General features: G+C 35.5%; 1 protein-coding gene and 1 long non-coding RNA gene across 6 annotated transcripts in view; both read right to left on the bottom strand.

The window, feature by feature from the left end:
* Positions 1 to 7897, bottom strand: part of LOC110270116 — a 23982-nt gene extending 16085 nt beyond the window's left edge. The window contains exons 1-2 of the long non-coding RNA XR_002359238.1: positions 7886 to 7897; positions 6180 to 6183 (exon numbers count right to left, since the gene is read on the bottom strand). This is a non-coding gene — a long non-coding RNA (uncharacterized LOC110270116). The remainder of the gene's footprint in view (positions 1 to 6179; positions 6184 to 7885) is intronic.
* LOC107630314 (VIN3-like protein 1) lies at positions 13646 to 19763 on the bottom strand. Of its 5 annotated transcripts, none has more exons than XM_016333408.2 (5): positions 19412 to 19763; positions 18093 to 18168; positions 15992 to 16619; positions 15275 to 15585; positions 13646 to 15160 (listed from the first exon to the last, which is right to left on the bottom strand). In XM_016333408.2, exons 2-5 carry the CDS (start codon positions 18121 to 18123, stop codon positions 13971 to 13973), a joined length of 2160 nt encoding a protein of 719 aa, XP_016188894.1. In that variant the 5' UTR covers positions 18124 to 18168; positions 19412 to 19763; the 3' UTR covers positions 13646 to 13970. The 5 variants fall into 5 exon arrangements, with proteins under 5 accessions (XP_016188894.1, XP_020974417.1, XP_020974416.1 ...); XM_021118758.1 differs by lacking the exon at positions 19412 to 19763 and adding an exon at positions 19020 to 19313; XM_021118757.1 differs by lacking the exon at positions 19412 to 19763 and adding an exon at positions 18554 to 18820.

Below are 21266 nucleotides of genomic sequence, written 5' to 3'. Positions count from 1 at the left end.
GAAATATTGTTTTTAATATTTTGTGAAAAAAAATTAAAAAAAAAATAATGAAAATAGTATTTTTTTTATTTTTACCTTCTGTTTTTTTTTTACAAAATTTTTAATAAAAATAAAAACACAAACTAAAATGCATCTTTTTTTTTTGGTGACTTACTAAAATGCATCTTTAATCTCCATATATAGGGATTAATTTGTTTCAAAAACTTATAAAATAATATCAATTTGTTAAGAATTAAAGTGTCTAATTTAAAATTCGATCGAAAATATAAAAATTTAGTTTTAGAATTTATCTTAATAAGATTGATATGATCTCGTGTCGTTCGGTGTGCAAAAAATATCATATATGTAATATGTCTAAGGAATTCTCCATGAACGTATCCAATGGTCGAACGATATGGGAGGATCAAATTACATTATTTGGTGTACACATTGACCGTATGTTTTAGCTCAAAAGGCAGAAGAAAGTGACAACACCGAGCTTGATCTATAAATAACAAATCTTATCTTAATACTTTTGAAAAATAAAAAATACTTCATTCTTTCTTTATTTAGAAATGATTAATTATTTCTCATTTATTTAGGTGCATTTTCATAAAAATCCGCAAAATTAGAGCAGAACATACTTTAACCAAACAATGAGTGGCAACTATTTCAACCAAAATGTGCAATTTTTCTTCTCAGAAAGTAACTTTTTGTTTGTATCTCAAATTCATTCAATGTCTCAATTCCTGATTTGCCGCTAGAACTATTTCAACCACCCTAAGATATATCCAATGACTCTTCAAACATTGAGAAAAGTGTCACATCGAAACACTCTGTACAAAGTATTTTCTATTGAAAATATAACAAGTTGCGTTTGTAAGATTTGCTATCCTATATTATTTGTTCGTTTACAGAAGCGAGAAGCCAACGTTGCATATGCAACGGAGACAGGAACTTGAACATTTATTTATTAAAAAAATTAAACTATAAATAATCTATAGTTACTGATCTTGGGCTTTTGCAGTAGAAATATAGGTTTAGAATTTGTTTCACTTTATATTGGAAAAATATGTTTAGTTAGTGCTCAAATTAGAACTCTTTTTTATAGAGTAAACTACCATTTCTAACCATAAAAGTTCAAAACGCCGACATATTTATTTATAAAAGACGGAAATTACTATTTGTACCCATAAAAATGACTTTTGCAAGTAAAATTATCTAAATTTTAAAAAATTAAATAAAATTTCTAAACCGCCTTTCTCTCCACCACAACTACCATCGTCTCCTCCCTCTCTCTCAATGTTCTCAGCAACCCAATTCCAACATCGACCACATCGCCGCTTAGTACCACTGCCTCGCTCTTCTCCTCAACCGTCACCCTAACCTCTTCCGCTTCCCGGGATTTGCCGCCGAAATTTTTGGAAGATAAACACCCTGAGAAAAATCACTAAAGACAAACAAATTCAGCTCAAGGAATCAAAACAAAACAAAAGAGAAGAGAGGCGAAGTTAGTATACCCGAAGTGGCCGGTCTTCCAGGCCTAGCCATGCTTGCTGCTGCCTCCAATCTTGGAGATGCTGACGAAATCCTCCTCGGTGAAAACGGCATCGTTATAAGCGAGGAGGGCGAGGCCCTGCCACGAGGCGAGGGTGTCGGAGAGAAGTGAGTCGCGGCGGTGGGAGCAATAGTCAAGGCAAAGGGAGACGGTAGTGGCGCCAGCATCGTCAGCGTTCTGGATTAGCTCCTTGAGGACGGTGGTTCCCTCGGGGTAGTTCACAAACACCTCCCTAATTCGGCGCATGAGGTCTACCGTCTAGCCGAAGTCTTCTAGAAAATTGGAATCAGAAGACGTCATTGCGAGAATCAAATCGATAGAGTTTGAAAGGAAGGGAGCTAGATTGGTTGGTTGGTTGGTTCTATGCGTTTCGAATTCGATTGTGCATTGAATTACGTATGTGACTGTAATTAGAATTTGTTTTGATCTTTTTTTTTTCAAGTTATCGCTTCTGTATTTGGCGTGGTGAGACAGAAGAAGAGGTTGAAGCGAGAAGCAGAGTTTGCGGTTGAGATCGGAGTCCAAAAGGTGGAGGAGGAGGAAGGATGGTGATGCCAGTGGTGGTGATGGTAATGGTAATGGCAGCAGTGATGGTAGTAGTTGGGGAGGAGGATGGTGGTAAAATTTGGAATTGGAGTAGCTGATAACATTAAGAGAGGGGGGGAGAGACGACGATAGTAGTGGTGAAGAAAATGGTAGTTTAAGAATTTTATTTAATTTTTTAGAATTTGGATAATTTTACTTGCAAAAATCTTTTTTTTTATAGATACAAATAATAATTTCGGTCTTCTATAAATAAATATGTCAGCATTTTTAACTTTTATGGTTAGAAAAGATAATTTACTCCTTTATATATACGATGGTTTTGATTAGAACTCTTCTTTATGATACATATAATAATTATATGTCCTTATCCAAAAAATATACATGTTACATATCTTAATGTATTTATTTTTTAATAAATCAAAAAATAAAAATAATAATTATTTTGAAACCAACAAGTAAATGAGTAATTCTCATCTCATTATTTAAGACTATTATGTTTTTTTAATAGTTATTGGTGAATTAACTATTAAAATTAAACCAATAATGATCAATGGTATTATATTAAGCTGCGAACGAAAAATGCAGGGTTATTCTTTTCCATTTATCATACACATGTATAAAAGTTTATAAAAATTATATAAATTATTTTTTATGTTTACTTTTTTTCTCATTTTAATTTATAAATGTTAGCTTCTTTTTTCTTTTTATTTCTCTCTATTTTTATATTTTTTTAATCTCATATTTTTATTTTTATTTTTTTAAGTAAAAGAGCTCAACACACTAAAATAGAGCAAATAGAATTAGACAACAAACCAATAGACAGCAAAAAAATAACACAGCAACATAAGAAATTTTTAAGTCATTTTTGGTATAGTTATCAACAATAAAAAGAATTCACACCTCTCCACTCGTTGCAGCTAAGCAAGGACATGTTGATAATTTCGTCTACACCTTTGTTTTTACTCTGAAATAATCTTCTATTCCTTTCCAGCCAGATGTTCCAAATGATCACATAGAAGTACATCAACCACAGCTTTCGATCCTCTTTTCTACACGGCTCTTCTATCCAGCTAAGAAAATGTTCCTTCATCGAACCCGGAAAAGATCACTGTCGGCCAAACACAGAAATCCACGCACTCCACACCTGCCAAGCAAACTCAGCCAAGAAACAAGTGTTGGACCCATTCAACATCTTTGTTACATAAGACGTAACCATTATCTTCCTGACTAATAATCCCGAACCGGCTCAGCATTTCCTTTGTATTCACCCTGCCTACCAAGACAAACTAAGCAAACAGCTCCACTCTTGGCGGGACTAAACCTTTTCAGATGGTCTTAGTGAAATTGTAACTAGATATATCCTCTGGAAGCATTTCCTCCTGCAATACCTGTACAAATGAGTTAGTCGAAAAATACCTTGCCTATCATATTTCCATCCAACTCTATCCTCTCTGTTATTTACTAGCTTCACAGGTCTCAAAGCCTCATGTAACTGACCTAGAAGATCCAACTCCCACTGAAAAAGCTCTCGCCTCCATTGGAAGTTTCAAATCCACTCTAACCCATCCCAAAACTCACAATCCCCTATAATCGATCCACATTGGTTTGAAACAGAGAACAACCTAGGGAGCCGATCTTTCAAAGATCCACAAAGTAACCAGACATCCTCCCAAAACCGTGTCCGTCTCCCATCACCAACCTCCATGGACAAGCCTGTAATCATCTTTTCCCGAATATGTTGCTCCTTGATTTGTACCTGGCATATGTCTTTCCATGGACCTCCTCTAGTTGGTAGGACTTGAGTGGACAGTAGCTTATTCAGATTCAGATTATTACAAGAGCAGACCACCTTCTTCGACAACGGGCACTCTTCCTTTGCAAACCGTCACCACCACTTGAATAAAAGAACAGCGTTACGAACCATAACATCTCCAACTCCCAACCCACCTAACTTCTTAGGAGCCTGCACCACTTCCCATTTCACTAATGCTATACCATTCCTACCATCCTCCTTGCTCCATAGGAATCTTCTCTGCAATAAAATCAACTTCTCAGTAACAGCCTTCGGCATCTTATATAAACTCAAATAATACACTGGCAAGCTATTTAAAACTGATTTAATAAGCACCAACTTCTCAGCTTTATTTAACAATTTAGCTTTCCAAAGGTTGAGTTTCTCCTCCACTTTGTCTATAATAGGCTTCCAGGTCTTGACTAACCTCGGATTTGCTCCTAATGAAATTCCAAGGTATTTAACTGGAAGGGTACCTTCCTTACAACCCAGCAAACTACACATGCGTTGGACCCATTATGCTTCACAATTGATTGGTATCAAGCTGGACTTATCAAAATTAATACTTAACCCTGACATCAACTCAAAGCAACGCAGGAGCCGCTTGTAATTCTTCATAGTCTCCTCTTCTGGCGAGTAAAACAGAATAGTGTCATCAACAAACTGAAGATGTGATAACTCGATACTATCTCTCCCAACCACCAATGGTGAAATACGCCCGTTTCTGATTGCCTCTCCAACCATTCTATGCAGAACATTTACAACCAGCACAAACAAGAAAGGAGAAAGCGGGTCACCTTATCTCAAACCCCTTTCCATTTTGAACGGCCTAGATGGCGACCCATTTATCAATACCGACATAGATGTTGTGGTCACACACTCCATAATCCATGCCCTCCACCTACGTCCAAACCCCATCTTTTGCAACACAATGTCAACAAAACTCCACTTGACTCTATCATATGCTTTCTGAAAATCCAGCTTGACTATTGCTGCCTCCTTTTTCCTCAGTTTAAGCCAGTGAACAGTTTCACATGCAATGAGAGCTCCATCATGTATTTTTCTTCCCTTTACAAATGTACTCTGAGTCTCCCCCACTAGCCCTGGCATCACTGATCTCATCCTCCTAACTAGCACCTTCGAAAAACCTTATACACACACCCAACCATACTAATTGGCCTCAGGTCTTTAATCTCCTTCGCACCAATGAACTTAGGTGCCAAAGCCACCCAAGTGATATTGGAGTTTGTCGGTAACCTGGACGTCTGAAAGAACCCCATCACCACTGCCGTGAACTCAGACCCAATCTCATCCCAGCACCTCTTAATGAAATTCATGTTGTACTCATCACAACCTGGCGTCTTAGATGACTCACAATCCCATACTGCCTCTCTGATCTCCTCAGCCGAGGGCAACGCCTCCAAATTCACAGATTCATCCTTATCTAATCTCCCCACCAAACCATCTTTAAACCCCACCAAAGGAGAATCTTCCTGATGATACAGCTCTTTATAGAACTCTATAATAGCTATTTTAATTCTAGCTTGATTCCTTACCAGTTTGCCATTAAATACCAGTGTATCAATCCTGTTATTTCTTATTCTTACTGAAGCTATATTGTGAAAGTATCTGGTGTTTTTGTCCATATCCCCTACTTGTCGAGACCGCGACATCTGTTTTCAGTGAACTTCTTTTCTCACATACCATCTCTTACAGCAAGTGACTAACGCCTTTTTTCTTGCCTCTATGGTTCCATCATACACTCCACTACCTACCATATCATCAATCCCCTTAATCTATTCCTCAAACTTCAAAATCTTCTTGTTCATCTCACTAAAGTTGGCCTTATGCCATCTCCCTAAAGGAACCATCAAAGCCTTCAACTTATCTGTGAACTGTATCTCCCCTAAACCTCTCCATTCCTCCTTAACCATTCTAAGAAACCCTTCATGTGTAAACCATGAATCTAAGCTCCGGAACAACTTCGGACCTCTTCTTAACATTTTATCTTCCACTATTACAGTGCAGTGATCTAACAAACCCCTTGGTCCACCTCTTAACCGAGTTTCTGGAAACTCTTCTTACCACTCCACACTAACCAAAGCTCTATCAATACGACTGTATGAACGGCCCCGAAACCAAATAAACTTCCGATCGGTGAGCGGTAAATCCACTAAGTGCATATCTTGTATCCAAGTCTTGAATTCCTCAGCAGACAGAGGTAAACGATCAGTACCTTTTCGTTCCTCCACATGTACTATCTCATTAAAGTCCCCCATGAAACAACAAGGAACCTGACATAACCCAGCTATGTAACTCGACTCCTCCCAAACATGACTCTTCTCTTCTCTACCATGCGCACCATAGACCAAGAAAAAAGCACAGTTGAAACTATTCTTTAATAATACCCCTTCAATACACAACCATCTTTCGCCCTTATAGCAATTATTCAATTTAAACATCATTTCATCTCATATGATCAACAGACCCCCGGATGCACCATCAGAGCCTACAAATTCCCACCCCACACCATCATTCTCCCATATTCTTGCAACGTCAAACCTCGTCACTACTCGCCTTTTAGTCTCAATCAATCCTAACAAGTTTAAACTATGTTTATTCTTTAGGTCCTTCACCATTCTTATCTTCCCATCACCCCGCAACCCCTAACATTTCATGCACTAAAAATTATTTAAAACTATTTTGACACACTTGTTTTTTATTTTTGGGTCTGCACCGCCTCATCTTTGCCTTCTGTTTTGCCACCTTTCTTTTCTGAGCTATCTTCTCATTCTATGCTTGAAGAATTGCCATGATGTCATCCTCCTTGTTATAAAACACAGCACCTGACTCCACCGCCAACTCCCAGGTCATTTTGTTTTCTAGCATTTGTTCCTCCAACTTTGAGCCCTGGGTGTCACTATCTCCCTCATCTTTTTCAATTTCTACCTGTCCAACAGCAGCCTCTCCAAAGCCTTTCCCATCATGTTCGAGATCAACCATCCCTTCATCTTGATCAAGAAAGTGACCTCCACCAAGTCTCTGTTCAACATGGTTATCCTCTGATTCACCAGCCCTTGTGCTCGCATCAATCTCCCGAGAGTGGCCACCAACCGCGTTCACATCACCCTCCTTCAAAGCATCAAGAGCACCTCCCCTTTCGTTGGCTGCCACCACCCTCGGTCCCGCCCCAACTTGCTCTCCTGGCATGATCGCAGCTGACAGAGTGGCTGTCTTGCTGGCGAACCCAGGCCCACCATCATTGACATCATTTCCGCCGCGTCGGTAACGGTCATCCCCATCGCAAACCACTCGGCCCCCCCGCTCTGCTGGCCGTCAGCTACCTCTGTGGCCACCATTGACGCGGATGTCACTAATCCCATCAAGGAAATCTGCGCAATCAACATAGGGAGCTTCCCTTCCACGGGCCGTAGTGAGAGGCCTGCTGCCACTTTTCGTGCCAACCCTTCCATCCAAAAATCCAAGATCGGGTCCCTCATTAGCTATTGATGTTAGGCCTAAACAATTAGAGTCTCCTTCCATGTTCTTATTTTTGTTCTTGGCCCAACCATTATTGAGACAACCTTTTTTTTGTTTCTCCTTTTTTGACCCCATTTGCAGCCCATTACCCAATGTATTATAGTCACATGTAACAGTTTTATCAGAGTCCTCATCATAACTCAAACCGTTGCCACCCCCATAATCAGCCATTCCTTGATCAACGCCACTAAATGCTTGATATGTTACGATCCTTCCGCTCTGATGATCGGTACTACCTCTATTCCATTCATTCAAAATAATATTTAGAATTACTAATCTACCCTTATCATCTTCCTCTCCCCTTGTCACCACCATTAACAATCCTTCATCATGATCTTTCTCCTTTGACGGTTCCGTTCGCCTCCTCTGCTGTTTATCCCTACCTGGACTCATATTTGTTGTCTCGTTATTCAAGAGCTCACGGGTGATAAGTCCATTATCAGCAGATTTTCCTCTACATTGAACTTCACACGCCTCCTGTCCAACCTCCTTCACTAAAACATCAAACCCACCAGAGCCAACCGTGACCTGGATCCACTCCTGAATCACGTCCATTATACTCGTATCAATCAACACATAACCTGCAGTGAACGAATTGCATAATTCTGTGTCTTTTGTACACCCAACTACTTCTCCCCATTGACCTCCTAACATATTGAATGTATCCACTGACCATGCATGCAACGGAACCCCAACACATTGGAGTCACACTCTCGAGTTTCACACCGCTGCGACTCCTCCTACCTCCATACCTTGTGAAACACTTGTAATAGATAATTCAACTGAAAAGTATAAGTGTCGTCAGCATGCAGAACACTATCAAAGGTCAAGAGAGATTTATACTTTCCCATCTCCCGAATCTAGACAATGGAAGGATAGTTCTTTGCAATCGTTTCCTTCAAGGAGATGAAATCAATAGGCTTCTGATAAACCACTATTTTATGGTTTATCTTGTGCTCAATTGAGTGAATTTTATCAATCTTTACCCACTTATTCATACTATTTGCATGGTTTTACATTTGCCTTCCTAATTATGTGCTTTGATTGAAAACATGCTTCTTTGGCCTTAAGTTTCCTATGTTTAATCCTCTCTTATTTCCATTAGATGCCTTGATATGTGTGTTAAGTGATTTCAGAGATTACATGGCAGGAATGGTTCAGAGGATGGAAAGAAAGCATGCAAAAGTGGAAGGAATACAAGAAGTTGGAGAAATTGCTATGCTGTCCAGCCTGACCTCTTCGCACTCAAACGGCTATAACTTTAGCTACAAAAGTCCAAATGACGCGTTTCTAGTTGCGTTGGAAAGCTAACGTCCGGGGCTTCGATTTGATATATAATATGCTATAGTTGTCCTGACTCTAGGTGACGCGAACGCGTGCTCCACGCAGATACGTCGTAGTGGCAAAAAACCAGCGTGGCATATTTCTTCTCCAGCTATTTCTGGGCTGTTTTCGACCCAGTTTGCGGCCCAGAAAACACAGATTGGAGGCTATAAAGTGGGGGAATGCATCCATACATGATCAAGCTTTCATATTCACAATTTTAGGATTAGATGTAGTTTTAGAGAGAGAGGTTATCTCCTCTCTCTTAGGATTTAGAATTAGGATTCTTTTCACTTTATGATTATTTCATCTTTTGCGATCACAGGTTCAATGTTCCTTTTATTTATTTTTCTAATTTAATTTATGAACTTCCATGTTAGATTTGGTTTCTTTGAATTAATGTTATTTGAGGTATTTCAGTTTATTATTGCTTTCTTTTATTCATGTTACTGTTGCTTCCAATCTGAAGACATTTTTATTCTAGTAGATTTACTTTTCCCTTTTGGTCTTGGTTAAGAAATCAGTAACTCAGGAGTTATCAAACTCAACATGATTGATAATTGTTATCTTTGCTAATTGAATTGAACTTCAATAATCTCAATCTTTTCTTAGGGATTAACTAGGATTTGAAGATCAAACTAATTAGTCACTTGACTTTTCTTTACTTTAAGTAAAGGTTAACTGAGTGGAATTAAGATTCAATCTTCATCATCATTGATAAGGATAACTATGATAGGACTTCTAATTTCTCATACCTTGCTAAAAATTTATTTTACAGTTATTTATTTACTTTACAGTCTTTTACTTATTTCAATTGCAATTTAAATTACTTGTTCCTCATCTTAAAAACCCCAATTTACAATCTTCATAGCCAATAATAAGAACATACTTCCCTGTAGTTCCTTGAGAATACGACCCGAGGTTTAAATACTCGGTTATCAAATTTAAAGGGGTTTGTTACTTGTGACAACCAAAACTTTTGTAAGAAATGTTGATTGCTTGGTTTAGTAACTATACTTTCAACGAGAGTTTACTATAACTTCTAAACCATCAATCTTCAAGCTCTTTCAGCTTCGTCGTAGCCCCTACGACACTTCTCTGCAACCATTCCAGATTTTCTTTCGCCATTGCTACTTCCACCTCCTTTCTCCCTTCATCTCTATGCAGTTTTTTACTATTTCCTTCGTCCGTAATTCTCGTCCAATTGACAAAGAATCATCGTTGCCAACTTATCGATATGGTTGACAAAAATTTGGGTCCTGCATGTCATCTCCTCTCCGTTTCTTATTCATGTCCGTTGTTTTCGACACTCTTCGATACCTAGCCTTTCCCACAAAGATGACCTTACCTCTCAGCCTCATTCTATTCATCTCTGCTATGGCTTTCAAGGCTCCTTCTTTCGTCGTATACCATATGAAAGCAAAAATATCTAAATCACCATTTTTTTGCTTTCGGGAAAGATATATATTGTCGATGCGCCCAGTCCAGTTGAACAACTGGAATAACTCTCTCTTCAAAATGTCTTCAGGAAGATTATTCACAAAAATGGAGAAAGACTCATGTTCTAACCACCGATACTCTTCTCTATCCCAAACCCTAGGATCTTTGCCATGTTCCTTAGACCTACCCTTTCCTATGTTTCCCACCCACACTCTCTCTCGCTCTCATTGTTCATGTTTTCATTTTAATATCAATCTCGCTACACATTCAAGTTTTTTTGGCAACCAAGTCCAACCAAATTGGCTCAAGTCCAACAAAACCACTTTCATTACACAGCGTGTACACACGCGCTTCACTAACGCAAACAAAACACCCGCTTCACAGACGTTTTGCGTGCCACGCTCAAAAAATATGAAAAACGGTTCTCATCTTCGTGCACCTCCTCCTCTTTTTTCTATTGGTGCTGCTGTTACGTTGCTGCGTTTTACTTTTATTTCTTCTTCTCCTCCTCTTTTTTGTATTATTACAGTCACTTATTCTTTTTTTATTTTTTCTTCTCTTCTTCTTGGTTTTATTTCTCTCAAGAGAGTAAAATAAGAAAAATTATGAGAAAATGAAATAAGAAGGAATAATACCAAATTATCCAGAATCTATCACAACAAATAACACTGAAATTTTTTAACAATAACATATATTTCTTAGTTTTTACATCGAAATTTTGCCACAAAAACACAAAAATATCTTTTTTAATACTACATTTTTTCTTCTTTTTTCTTTCTTTCTCTTTTTCTATTGCTCTTATTTCTTCTTTTAGGAGCATCGCTTCTCATATTACATTTGAATGAACATGTGTATTACAATTTTATTTAGTTGAATGAATGTAAGTTCCTCTTCTTCTAACTGATTTTGTAGCATTATGTGTTTCTTCTTCTTCTTTGTTTAATTTTTTTCTCGTTTTTATTCTTGTTAAAAGAATAAAATAGAAGAATAATGAGAATATAAAATAAGAAGAAGAAGATGAACAAGAAAAGAAGAAGAAGATGATGATGATAATAAAGAAAAAAAAAAAGGAGGAGAATGAGTTTTGAGTTATCATTAAGTAATTTCGTGCATTCTATATTTAAATAAGCTTTAGAATAATCTTTGTAGAATTTTCCAACTTTTTCAAACATGTTTAAAAGTCATCCCAACTTTTGGTACAAGTTGCTCATCAATATCCCACAGAAATTGAAAATACATCGAAAGTATTTTCAAAATAAGCCAATTTATAATTCAAAATACACTGAAAACTGAAAAATTCATCAAAATAATAATTTAGATTCAAAACTCGTACATTACATTCAAATTCTAACCATCAACCATGAACATTAATTTTCACAAACAAAAACAAAATTATTCAACTACAGAATCATAAACTATTAATGAACTACATTAACTAGATTCAAACCACGCACACCTCAGCCACTTGATTCGATTCAAAATAATAATACAATTCGCTCTAATTCAATTGACAATCTGAACTTAAAAAATATACTGAAAGCATTTTCAAAATACATCAATTTATAATTTCAAATACACCAAAACTAAGAACGAAACAGATTCATCAAAATAATAATTCAGATTCATAACTCGTACATTACATTCAAATTCAAACCATCAACTATGAACAGTAATTTTACAAACGAAAACAAAATTATTTAACTACAGAATCATAAACTAGTAATGAACTACAACTTGATTCGATTCAAAACAATAATCCAATTTCTCCTAGTTCAATTAACAGTCTGGACTTAAATCATTCATTGTCTTCAAAAACGAAATACCCATTCAAAGTTGATTTAACAGCTTGATTTCAAAAACTTTGATCCAAATTTTCAAATCAGATAAAAGAACATTGATCTTGAACGAAGAGAACATAAAGAAGGAAGAAAAACGCAGAGATAGAAGAAAACGTAGAGAAATTTTGAAAAATAAAACGAAATCCGCATAAAAAAGGCAGTTATATATATTCGTGTGTTAAGTAAAAAATTTGTTAGAGGTAGTGGCGCGTGGAGGTGAATTAGGTTAAAGCTACTTGATTGGACTTAGTTGGTTAAATGACTTAAATGTAGAGATTAATTGTTTTAATATATCAAATCAAACGCATAAAATGATGTATTTATGATATATTTTATAGTTATTGATAAATATGTATTTTACCATATAATAATTAATTTTAACAAAATACTTTTATTTTTATTTGAATATAAATTTTTACATATAAATTGTTAAAATAATTTAATTAATTTTAATATTAGACAAAAAAAAGTTGAGATAAAATTTATATTAATCCATCTATATCTACTAAATAATTTTACTTATGATCCGTGGTAATGCACAGTATTCAGGGCCTGTTTGGAAATTTTTAAAAATGACTTTTTTGAGCTTTTGATTTATGTTCGGTTTGGTTTGGTAAAACTTTTCAAAGAGGTATTTGTGCTTTTTAAAAGCGCAAGCTCCTCATTTTGTGTTTGGTAAATAAAAAAAAATACGTGCTTGTGCTTACAGCTTTTAAAAGATCGGGGTACTTTTGAAAGCACATAAGGTAGAGCTTTTCAAAGTTGGCTTGTACTTTTAAAAATTTAAAAGTCTAATATAACCTTAACTAATTTTCAAATTTAACGCTTACATTTATGTCTATTATAATATTTTTTTATTTTAAAAGCTATTTTACCAAACGCAATTGTTGTTCTTGTTGCTTATGTTTATTAAAAGCTATTTTTAATTTGATTTACCAAACATAAATGCTACAACTTTTAAAAAGCCATCTTTTAAAAATTAACTTTTATATGCTATTTTTGAAAAGTAAAAACTTTATCAAACTAAACCGAAAAATAGTAGTATTAATGTTTGGTGCAATTTTCAAAACCAAATTGTAACTTTCTAAAAAACTATTTAAATACTTATGAAAAAATTAAAAAAATGACTTTTCTCATGATAAAAAGTTTTTTTTTATCACATTTCTTTTAAAATAAATACTTTTAGAATTAAAAAATCAAATACAAAATAATTTATTTATAAGTCACTTTTAATATAANCTTAATCTAATCAAATATTCTAAAATCTTGAAACAGCTCAACGCTTGACAGAGTATCAAACAGTTTCTCAATTTTCAACGGCTAAAATAAATCCAACTTTACTCCTCGAGACTTTTTTCAGAATACTATTACGATTGCTTAGGTATAAATTAAAGATTAAAAAGAAAAAGTTGACTGCTATTAATTAAATCAAATCGAATAACATATGTACTTAGTCACCAAAAAACAAAAACAAAAAAAAACATATGTCCTTCAAATGAAAAGTAATGAGAAGTTCAACACTAAATAAATAAACAATATCGTCAACGAACTATAACTCAAATGACATAGTTTCTCCGTCTTCACATAGAAAATTTGGATTCGAATTTCACCTCTAACTTTAAAAATAAATAAATAAATAATATCTTTCTTGATTAAATTCATAAAAAAGGCGGTAGTCCATGAAATCGCAAAATGGCTACATCTTGAAACTTCACGTCAAAAGATCCTCCGAACCAGCGGACAAAAGAATTACAGTTTCCACCATTTTCAATGCAAATCCTTTTAATGCAAGATAGAACTTGTCTACAATAAGAATGAATCACTTGGAATGTGATTGACTAAAAAAAATGCCTGTACAAGGAAGGCGAAAACAATCAGAGGGTAATTGTGACATAAAAATGGTTAAGGTAAGATCCATGGGAATAGCAGACTTGTACAACAGGATTCCACACCCTTAGTTTGATGCCAAAGCTTTATTACAGAATCCAGTTCTTGGCCTCTTGTTGGATATAATGTCATAAAAAGAGTCAACAAGTTGCCCTGCCAAACTGCTTGGATCATCAATGAGAGTTTGAACGAAGGTGTTAACCACCCTGCGTTCTTGGTCTGTTGACCTCAGACTAAACCATGTTAGCAATTTCAACCTAAATTCCTGTTTTATGTGACCCTCACATTCTAGCCAACGAATTACTTTCACGCAATACTCAAAATTCTCATCCAGGGAAGATGAACCATCAGATATGCGTACAGGAGAACCATTTATCAAAGTACTGTCACAATCATGTATCTCTTCATTCGTGCTTGCTATCCTTTTTCTAGTCATGTCTATGCGAGAGTCGACAGCTGGCACTTCCCCTGTTGGGCGATGGGTCCAGGTTTGGGAATCACCACTCCCATGGGATCTTGCTAAACCATTCTTCTCAAGATCATGAGAGGCAGCATCATCATCTGCCTCAACAGCCTGCATCAAAGTGCAACCATTATCTTCATCCCTGGAAGACTCAAAAGGAGGTGTTAGTTCTTCATTTAAATCTGGAACTGAAACAACATTTAAATCAAGGCCTCGTGGAACTGAAGGCAACTGCTCTTCTGGAGTTTTAGGCTTGACCATTTCACTTTGTCCACAGCACGTTTTCATATCAGCACAGCAAAAATCTTCAAGATAACCTTGTTCCTGAGCCCAAGCAAGATGCAAAATTTTTCCAAGGTCTCGAACCTTAAATCCAGAGTCTTTCATAGTGCGATTGGGCTCAATCTTCGAGCCAGAAGAACAAGCCCCAATTTGAAAATTCTCTCTCTTTCGTACCATAGCAACAGATGGAGGAACATTTTGAATTATCTCGATGCTCTTCGTGAAACATTTAGCCTCAGAATGACCCAGGTCTCCTGAATCCGTATATGATACAATGCGAAAAGTATATTCTGTACAAGGCTGAAGGTTGGATATCAAAACCCTCCTCTGTGATCTAGGAATCACAGAAACAGGATCTTTGGTGTGTGATTCTTCCCTACTCTTGTAATACCAAAGCTTGTATCCCTTACTGTTCTCAGCCGCCACATTTGATACTTCAAGTAAAATGATTTTGACAGAGGAAGCTGTTACCTCTTCAAAAACAAACTTGCAAGCAGCAGGAAGTGAACCCTCTGTGATGTTAAAAAAAAGATGTCATCATGAATCAAACAATAAAAGTGATGTGAAGAAACCAGCAAGAAATTTGCACAAGCTATTTTAAACAAATTAAGAGCACCAGATCAAACCTCTGGAATCAGGATTCACATTTGGAACACTAGCCAGCCATCTATCAGCTTTCTCAATAGCAAGAGTGCAGAATTTCTGCACATCACCAGCTATAGGGAGTCTGCTGACAATGCCTCGTGCCATCTTGGCAGAAACCCCATTAACTGGACCAACTTCTGTCTCCAGTTTAGCCTTCGCCTTTTGTACCAGTTCATGCAATTCTTTAAATTTCAAAGTCCCATCCAAGAGCCTGTAGCTCAAATATATCCTGTAACAGAGTGCATCTACACGTCTAGCATCCTTTGCAATAGTTAGCTGTTTCTTCCAGCATCTGCCATTTTTAACCATGAACCACCAATATTATCAAAATAAGGTTGGAAATTCAGTTATAAAAGTTGCAAATGGTATAGATAATACATAGCTTCAACTGTACTGTAGGAGCTGAAAAACACCCTATTAGAATTCATCTTCTAAAATCCAAATTAAAGAAAGTAAAAACCGCAAGAGTTTCCCATGCTTTCATGCGACAAACATGAAATGTTAGTGTGTGGTGGGCAGAGAAGAGGCGGGAAACATACACAAATCTTTTAAATTCTATATTCAAAATAGAAGTCAAGAAGCCTTTTTTTTTCCTGCTAGACACAGTATAAATCGATTCACCAAATTGGCAAGACCAAACTATATCAAGGGGGGACATAAATTCCCGATAGATCACCAGGTTAGGAAAATCCACTTACTCAAGTATCCCAGTAACTTTGCCACATGATGCACAACAATAGCCACCATCTAGTTGCATCAGTTGCCCATGATCAACGACTCCTACTTTTTCATGTTTGAGAGCACACTCGATATGGCAAGACAATCCACAATAGTCCCCTTGAGTAGATTCAGACAAGCATACCAACCAAAGACTAGGATCTTTGTTATCATCAAAAAGGTGACAAATACAACAAGAACACCGTCTACAAAATGTGTCATCTATAGATAGAACAGCCCTACAGGCAGCATTTTTGCAGATCCAAGAGTTAGTATGTCCAGATTCAGAAGTCTGGTCTGGATTAGGAAAGATCCGCATGGGGTTTTCAGCCTTCCGATTTTGCTTCCTGAAAGGCGGATTTCCAACATTGGAAGCTTTTTTTGAATCTTGTTTCTTAGTTGTCTTACCAGTTGACTTAGTTTCAGCCATCCTTCCTTTTGCAGTAACTTTCTTATGGTCCTTAGCAAAGCACGTTGGAAGAAGTTCCTTCTTCGGACCAGCCTTCACAAACTCTTGAAGGAGTTCTGAACTTCTTGAAGCATCATCAGAATGGCCATTTTTTTCGGGAGTACTTTGCACACTGGAAGAGAGGCTTTGCACACCAGAAACTGAATAGAAAGGCCAACCAACAGAGAAAACAAAGGGAAAATTGAAATGATATAGTCAATAAAAACTAGACTAAAAAAGACAGCAACAACTGAACAAAATTAACAAAGATAACAGACTACAAAAGTATTGAATGGAAAAATTTAGCCCCAATCCATCATTAGGGGCACCTAGTCACAATAGTGTATAATACAGAAAACAGAGGACAATAAAAATATGGAGTAGGATGGTCAAAACTATGTGCATTACACAGGAAATCAATGTAATTGATGTGTGGAACCAAAGAAATGAACAAGAAAAACATATAAACGTTGGCTCCTTAGAGGACACCGATTTTTTTTTGTAAAAATTCCTCTTTGCAGTGATAGCAATGGTGTTAAATCAAGCCCCTTCAAATTTAAAAGCTTTCAAAATTCCCAGACATCAACATTGAAATCATGCGCAGAAGCCAACACCAAACTACATCAGCCATTCAGACACAATCATTTTCAGAACCAGCCAGATCAAACAGAAATATAAATCAGGTATAGGTGTTCTATTCTACCTACAAATGAACATGCTAAGGACAACACCTGGAATCTGGAAGGGGAATATAAGAAAGAAGAAAAAAAAAAGAATACAAGATACAATAAGGAGGAATAAAGTATCAAGCCATCCTGAATCAGATTGATAAAACAATCTTCAAAATAAATTCCAAGAAAGATATCAAAATCATTCAAGCACACAAAGTACTAAACAGAAGAAAGGTTACAGGGAGTATCTTAGAGACACCAGATCATTCCTACCACAGGGAAAAAAAAGAAAAAGAAAAAATTATCTTGAAACATTTCATATAAGGAAGCATCTAAATAGCCGCATACAACATAGCAACCCAAGGCATCCAAGTCCAATGTGTGGCTGCTATGATTGAAACCTATTCATATAGATAGGCATTTATGCAAGTAAGAAAGCGTGTTCCAACACTTCACCTTCTTAAGTTGCTATATATATATATTCAACTACAAGATACATTGTATATTTTGCACCATCTAAACATGGAAAGTGATTATTCAATGTTATTGCTGGTTTAATAAGAAATCATCGTCTTGACATTCCATATCAGAAATTCAAAGAATTGCTCCTCAATATGTACATAATAAAAAGGGGTGATTTTTTTAAGAGTATAAATAAGCTAATCTTAAATGTGTGAATAAATTAGAAATCTGTCTTGTTGATTTTAGAATATGAAAATTTACTAATATATCTTCTACATCAGCAAGTAAATTATAAAATGAACCATGTATCTTTTCTAAAGCCTAATACCAAGTGCATTCTATACCATACTCCACCTTTTCAATAGATTAACATATGACACTGTGCAAAATAAATCACTATAGCTAAGGCTCAGCATTATATACAGCATAAAAAGGGAAAATAGATGTTTGTAATGCTAACATTCGAAAGAGAAGATAAAAAGAGAAAGCTCAGAACCACACCTTTACAAACGGATTTCTCTTCTAAGTCCATTAGCAAGTGCTGAACACTACAAGTATACAACTCAATTGCCCTTGTCTGAAAAATGGGATAAATAACATCATAAAGGTGCTGCTTCTGTTAGTGGGATGATCAAAGTAGCGTCATGTACACATTATCACTACACCTTATGTCTATATAATAGAAAAAGAAAACTTGCAAGTATAGCCTCAACTACAATATTACACCGAAAAAAGTTAAGAAATGGTAATTATCCAGAAAGGTAAATTAAGCATTGCCTTGATCAAGTTAAAATTACAGTTGTTTAAAGATCAAGGACAAGCAACTAAAAGCAACATCAATAAGGAAGTTTAACTTTTGATTGTAGTACACAACTAATATTACTTCCCAAAAAAAAAAAACGATGACATTTCGTGGGAACAATGTGTATTCATAAACTCAAATACAAGAATGTAGCTCATGCCTCGTGAATAAACCAGCAGCAAAGGAGACTCCAATACAGATTCTTAAAAGTGGGTGGGGAAATAAAAAAACAAGACTACAAATATATGTTTTCTTCTCCATTATTTCATCACAGACCACGATGCCTCATGCACAAATAAATAAATAAATAAAAGGAATGGCATATAAACCTCCCTACAACATTCCAAACACCCAATTACGACGACCAAAAAGAAAAAAGAAAAAACAATCTTTTTTCCCCTAGAACACCAAATTTAGAAAGTAAGTAGATAGATAAATAGATAGATATTGAAAAAACATAATTTATTAATAAATTAATTAATATATATTGTAAATTTAGAAAGTAAGTAGATAGATAAATAGATAGATATTGAAAAAACATAATTTATTAATAAATTAATTAATATATATTGTAAATGCCAAATATGAAGCTGAGGAGGAGAGTGGAAAACACGTTAAAATCGCACATCAAGATTCAACAGCTGTTGTCATATGCATTGTGCCGTGCGCAATAACAACGAGCTAAATTAAAGCCAGCTTTTCTATTTTTCTTCTCCTTTCCAAAAGTAGAAACGATTCCAACACGCAAACATAAACGAAGAAAAAACATGTATTTCTTACAAATCACGAACCGTAATCACAAATCAGACAAAAGCAAAGTGTGAATGAAACGTAGCAAAGCAAAACAAGAACGAATCTGCGTCGTAATAACAAAACAAGACAAAAAAAAAAAAAGAAAGAAGGGAAGGAAAAAGAAAACCGGAAAAAAAAAAAGAAGCAATAAATAAATAAAATTTACAAAAGGAAAGAGAAAATTTTGGAAAAGGTGAAGAAGAATCTTGGAGGAGTGGACGCGCACCTTGGGAAAAATGGGAATGTATCGAGGGTTTATGGAGGGAGCAATTTGCTCCCAAAGGAACAGGAAAACCAATCCAAAGCGCTACTTCTGCTTCTCCGTTGGTTAGTTGTGTTAGCTTCAATACAACAGAGAGAGAGAAAGAGAGAGGAACTTGTACGAGTTGCTCACGTTTTAGAACTGATGGGGAAGGTGGGGAACATCACGCGCAGAGGAGGGAGCGTGGCGAAGGGAGGCGGAGTAGCACGAAAGTAAGCAGGGGTTTGGGGTTTTCTGCAGGTTCTTGGGAGTTAGGATACTTGCCTCACTCTCGTTGTTATTGCGTGCCTCCTATGCCTACGCTACACGCCTTTAAACTATTTTCCATTCACTTTAATCAACTGCATGGACTTAAATGCCCTTAAATACTCTTGCACGAAATACAATAACTATGACAAATGAATAGCCTGGCTTAGTTTTCCGTTTTTTTCTGAAATAAAATTTCAAAACGCATTAGATATTAGATGCAGACAATTTTTTGTAAAATTCAATCGAAAGACGAATTCATATTTCTTATAAATTTAAATCAAAAGAAAAATTTTAGGTAATTAATTCTTTTAGCTAATATTTTAATAAATTAGTCAATTTTAAGCTAAATAAAAAGGTAAAAAACGTAAATAAAACAATTGAAACTCATTACGTAAATCCTAAATAAAAAAATGTTGTGGATATTTTTATATAGATCGATACAGCTAATATCGATTTACATGTTGATAGTAAATCGAATCACTCGAATTTGATTTACTGGAATTTCACACAAATTGAATGGATCTAATTCCATTTATGTATGTATGTTGTTAATTTTAGTAAATCGAATGTGTTCAATTCAATTTACTTAGTAATACACTGTAAATTGAATCTGAATGCTTCGATTTATTACCATTCTACCATAAATATAAATAGCTAAAGACTAATTTATATTACTAAATCGAATTGAGTACATTCGATTTACATGAAATTCTAGTAAATCGAATAAGAGTGATTCGATTTACTACAAATATATGTAAATCGATTTATATAAAAATGTTCATTAGAAACATTCACATAACGTTTTTTCACATAAGAGATCTATGTAATTTTAAACTTTAATTAGTTTATTTACGTTTTATCCTAAATAAAAAGTATTTATAACCTCTTTTTTTAGAAGAAAATTTTTATTTAAGAAAATAGCCAAAAGCTATTAAGAAAAGAAAGAAATCATTTTTATGTTGAACTATAATTTGAGAGAAGACACAAAATTCGATTACAAAAAATCTTATATGACATGCATAAACAGAGAATCATAATTTTTTTGTTTCTAATTCTACACAAAAGTGTTGTAACACGGAAAAAATTATCTTCTCTTCTTTTTTGAATAGTTCCGCAAACTTTGTGAATCCGGAAGTATAACTTCCATGAAGAAAAAATTTCTCTTGTTACATCTTCATCCCATATCTCCAATATCATGTCCAAAATATCCATAAAAAATTAATATACCACAAAGAAAAGAGACCAACCACAAAAAAATTATTATGGATCTAAATCTGAATCTCAAATCTAAATCTCCAAAAGAAAAAATAGAAAAGAAACAAGAACAGAAAACAAACAGCCAAGAGGAGAAAGATAGGTGAAAGAAAGAAAATAATGGACGGCAGGGAGATGTGGACGGCGAGAGAGTGGCGATAATGGGAGGTCTGACTTGCTAAGAGAAAAGAGAGTCTATGTCAGTAAACAAAGAGAAGGATGAAAGATGATAGAGAAGGAGAGACAGAAGAGAGATAGAAGGAAAAAAAAAAGTTAAAGGAAAGGAACAGAGAAGGGTCATCACGGCCTAGACTGA

This window comes from Arachis ipaensis, chromosome B03, assembly GCF_000816755.2.
Source record: "Arachis ipaensis cultivar K30076 chromosome B03, Araip1.1, whole genome shotgun sequence".
Taxonomy (NCBI): Eukaryota; Viridiplantae; Streptophyta; class Magnoliopsida; order Fabales; family Fabaceae; genus Arachis; species Arachis ipaensis.
Note: the sequence above shows the minus strand (reverse complement) of the source record. Positions and strands in the feature narration are given on the sequence as shown.